Source organism: Dendronephthya gigantea, unplaced genomic scaffold (genome assembly GCF_004324835.1).
Source record: "Dendronephthya gigantea isolate DGI-Jeju-01 unplaced genomic scaffold, DenGig_1.0 000073F, whole genome shotgun sequence".
NCBI lineage: Eukaryota > Metazoa > Cnidaria > Anthozoa > Malacalcyonacea > Nephtheidae > Dendronephthya > Dendronephthya gigantea.
The window spans coordinates 529,066-533,436 of record NW_021163083.1 but is presented as its reverse complement, the minus strand read 5'-3'; the positions used below and the strand labels follow the sequence as shown (position 1 = coordinate 533,436).

General features: G+C 41.0%; 2 protein-coding genes across 2 annotated transcripts; both read left to right on the top strand.

Annotated features, from left to right (window-relative positions):
• Positions 1–327: 327 nt before the first annotated feature.
• Positions 328–2,594, top strand: LOC114531678 (ankyrin repeat domain-containing protein 1-like). The gene is made up of 2 exons (XM_028553291.1): positions 328–466; positions 1,055–2,594. The coding sequence occupies exon 2, from the start codon at positions 1,251–1,253 to the stop codon at positions 2,427–2,429; it is 1,179 nt and encodes a 392-aa protein (XP_028409092.1). The 5' UTR covers positions 328–466; positions 1,055–1,250; the 3' UTR covers positions 2,430–2,594.
• Positions 2,595–2,686: 92 nt separating this feature from the next.
• Positions 2,687–4,303, top strand: LOC114531679 (histidine N-acetyltransferase-like). Its single transcript, XM_028553292.1, has one exon. It carries the CDS (start codon positions 3,278–3,280, stop codon positions 4,175–4,177), a length of 900 nt encoding a protein of 299 aa, XP_028409093.1. The 5' UTR covers positions 2,687–3,277; the 3' UTR covers positions 4,178–4,303.
• Positions 4,304–4,371: the final 68 nt, after the last annotated feature.

The window sequence follows — 4,371 nt, the reverse complement described above, 5'->3', positions numbered from 1 at the left end:
CTTATACACGCGTTGCCAAACTGGCAACGAGTTTCACCAAAGGTCCTTTTGACAATCGATGGCTCGGGGAACGGTATTGCCGTTTTGGCGTAAATGTAGACGCACAAGGGATTATAAAGGCGGTGTTACTCTTTTCAAAAGTTCTTTGTTTCTCTTTTTTGTCACGGCTGTCTCCTTATGAGGACAGCCATATGCAAATACGTTGTGGAAACCCTTGCTCTATGCAACCTTCCCAACCTCGTACCCAGGGTCTTTACTCGTGGTGGTGGGGAGTCCCACCACCACGAGTAAAGACCCTGGGTACGAGGTTGGCAACCTTCCTTGCAACTTGCAATGCAATTCTACTCCTGAGGCATCTAAAGTTGTCAAATACGATCTGCTGACGTTTCACATTTACATGAAGTACTCTCTCATGAAATTTCAACATGGCGGGAGAAAGTGGGAGATTTAAAAAAGAACTTCAAAGGTGCGTGTTGTTGTTGTTATTTTTTGTGATGAATTGGAAAACAAACTTTATTGCATAGTATCTTGATATACTTTTAAAAAGTGGTCATTTTCACTATTTGTGATATAAGTTTTGAGACAGGTGACGGACGACGGTTCAAATTCAATTTTTATAAAACATTAATTCAAAGGTGTGCCATGTACGTAGTGTGTGTAAATGGATAATAGGGATTTCACTTCAGGCGAAAAATCATAGCAGCGCCGAACAGATGATCCAGTAAATTGGATCTAAGGCATATAACAGAATTACTGAGAAAAATGTTTCTAGCTCGTTTGCAATACATTACATGAAGTATTCCGAAAATATCAGGAGCGTGGCCATAATTTTGAGGAACGTCTTTATTGAAATCTTCCCGAAAGAAGGTGAACCTACGTGTCATTTCAATTTTTTCCTTTGTGAATAAGTGAATTTGTCATCTTCGCCAAGACAATAACATCATCCCGTAACGACCCAATGCTTTTCCAAATCATCTTTAACATTTTGTCTCCGTAGAAACACTTGGTTTGTTTACTTTTGTGCTCGTTATGAAACAATGTCCATATCATTTAGGGCTTTATTGGGTATCGCACACAAAAGTGTTTTCAATGCGTTGTGTGCGGTTAGTTCCTTTGATCCGAGTATGTGTCAGGTCGCGTGAAAACGACACGTTCTTCGAGTATATATACAACTTCTAGAGTATAAAGCTGTTTTCTGTGTGTTAAAGAGCTGTTTACGTAGGGTCAAAAAGTGTGGATGCTTTCAAACTATGAATATCCGCGGGGCATATCCAGGTTCCAGACAGGTTTTTCGAAGTTACAGCACGAATAATTTGAATACAAAAAGCTATCGCTGGTCAGTACCGTTGCGTGTTTCCGCCACAGACGATTTCGAGCAGGAAGAACAGATTCTCGTTAGGAATACGGACATTCTTAGGGGAAAAGGACCCTTATTATTGGATTCACCAAGTGTAAGGGAAAATTCCGAGCTCTTAGCTCGGGGAAGGTCGTATTCAGGTCCTGGCCGGGACGTCGAACAAACAGTCAAACACACAAAATCATTTAGTGTGTCGAAAGTCGCGGGAGAACAACAAGAACACAGAAAATACTCGTTCAAAAAGTTATTTGAGAAAAAGAAGGCGAACACTGTGTCGATTGTCGAGCACTCTGACGTAGAGATCCCGTCACAGGCTCATCTGAACAAAAAAATAAAGTCTAAGCCCTTGTTATTAAGAAGTCTAAGTTCATCGTGTCTGTCTCTGGCTACCAAATCTCGCCCTAAACTGCTCAGTCGAATATCATGTCCCGATAATCTTGTTCGTTCTAATGGGAATGTACAAAGTTCTAAACCCAATCAGAATGACCGGGAATCTGTGCCTGAGACGAAGCCCGAGGACCGAATGCCGACCGGAGTAAAGAGTCGTTCTTCAAACGTCTCCTCTCGGCTGAAAGACAGCTTCAAACTTTTCAGTCGTAACAGCAAGGAAATAAGCAAAAGAGATTCGCGGACTCTGTTGACGAGATTCGAGATAGAGCTTGCGATTACCAAGAATGACAGAAGTAAACTCATGACCTCGGTCGCTGCAAAGGACTTTGATATAAACGCGCAGGATTATTACGGTAAAACCTATCTTCATACAGCCTGCAGTGTGGGTAACTACCACTGCGCGCAAATATTGTTGAATGCGGGCGCCAAGGTCGACATGCAGGACCTGGCCGGGTTCACACCTCTGCATTGCGCGGTCGTCGCAAATCACGTGCCATGTGCCGCTGTACTTATCGCCGCAGGTGCAGATGTGATGAGCAGTACCAGGACCATGCACACGGCCATGACGCTCGCTCATGAGGACGAAATGATTTTACTTATTGGACGGTGTTTGTTGCTCCGGGGTACCCAATGCCAGATCCTGAAAGATGACAACTTCTCTTTAAGAGAGACAAAGCTATGACGTGTTGAAAGCTAGAAAAAAAATTTGATATGCTTACCTTAACTCCAAACTAAAATGAAAAAGTTTTAAAATTCATTTTAAAGCGGTTCATTGAACTAACTAAAGTTGTAAATTTTTTTGTAGCTAGTTCATGATTTTGTTAGAAAATGCGTATACCATCAAAAATGAATGCGCAATCTCACGGCTTTTCTTACTTTGAATGACTGGTTTCTTACTTGCTAAATCACCTGAACCACAGTTTCTTTCATATCGCTAAATTTTTCAAATATATTTAGTTTTGGTTATAGCTGTCTTCCTAGATAAGTTAGCATCAGTCACACCGTGGCAATAGGCTTGAAAGCAAAGTCGATCAAATCGAGTTATTCACCTTATTCGCCCACGAATGCAAGCGATGAAGATTATCACCCTAGCAAGGGTAGAAACTTCACTTTTGTCAAGAGCAGAGGGCATCATCAACAACAAGTGCTTAGTCGAAATCTTCATTATCCATTGATTGTGAGGTGTTAATTTTGCCCACGAGAAAGACGAGGTTTCAGTATGATCAATACTTGATTGTAACAGCCCCTCGACCCACGGGTTTAGACATGAATCTAAAATGACTGTAATCACTGTATGTGGAGTGAAATTGCCGATGCAATTGAAATAAAATGCAATTAGGTGTAAAACGGGAACAAAAGTTCTACACCCAAAATGGCGCCTTCAAAACACCTCTGTTCACACCACACAGCATATATAGTGACACTATTGACTAGGAAAAACACATACATTTCAACTCGACTGATAATCATACAATTCGCCAGTTCAAAAACTATGGATGTTCAAATTCGCCTTGCAAGAAAAAGCGATCTATGTGCCGTGATAGGAATGTCAGAGGAATCTATGAAGGCCACGATTACCTCCCGTTTGTCTTTCTTCGTTGGCTTGAGGATCCTAATCGAGGAATCTTTGTTGCAGAAAAAGAAGGAGATGTTATTGGAATACGGGCATTTCACATTATTGACGAGGGGACAACTGTCGTAAGCCAAAGTTTACGTGTCCATCGAGAATACCGAAGACAGGGCATTAGCGGGCTATTGATCCTTGCGGAAAACCGCTATGTGCAAACCCATTTTCCAAGGGTAACCACGGAGCGTTACACGACAATGTCTACTAACGTTGGCCGTTTAGCCATCCACAGGAAATCTCATGGAGAAAATCTTTTGCTGGAGTTCGGGATCATCGCATTTTATATTAATCCCGCGACCGTTTCGACCCGCGAAAGAAATTGCGCAAATTCGCAAGTTAGGAAAATAGATAGCGTGGAATTTCAAACGCTCGTCAGGGAAGGAAGACTGGATCGTGTTCTTCAAAGAGGTACCATGGTTATCGATTGGGAACCATTTAAAGCCGTTGAAAGCAACGTCAGTTGTGGCTTAGTGAATGAAGGCGACTCCTTGTTCGTATCTAAAGCACAAAAAGAGGACCAGATTCAGGGCTTGAGTCATGGTCGCCTTTCCCAGAGGGTGAAATGCCTTCACTGGGCCGCGACTATCTACACGGAGAATGTGAAACTGCTTACTGTCCACATTGCGAAGCAACTCAGAAACGCTACGATTCAAGCCAGGAAAAAGAGTTTTATTTTTTCATGTTTTATTCCAACTTGTTTTGTGCCTGAAGCAAAGAAGCATGTTTTAGACGAATTTTCGCTCGAATATGTGGAGTTCTTTAATTTTAATTTAATGCTTTTCGAGAAAAAATTCTGTCAATAAATGTGTCTTACATGCATTATATATAGAAATAAATGAAGTTTAACAACTATTAAATATATATGGTGTTTTATTTCATCAGTGATATACGGTACTAACTGAACAGTATTCTTTTCCGTGTATATTAAAAAAAATATAATTTACTGTTAATTAAACATAATTATATAGGTATATCTATTACCGCAAATATGGCTTCC

What these genes read in the sequence shown, in the direction of transcription:
- LOC114531678 (XM_028553291.1), top strand. Translation starts at nt 1,251, where the DNA reads ATGAATATCCGCGGGGCATATCCAGGTTCCAGACAGGTTTTTCGAAGT.
- LOC114531679 (XM_028553292.1), top strand. Translation starts at nt 3,278, where the DNA reads ATGTGCCGTGATAGGAATGTCAGAGGAATCTATGAAGGCCACGATTAC.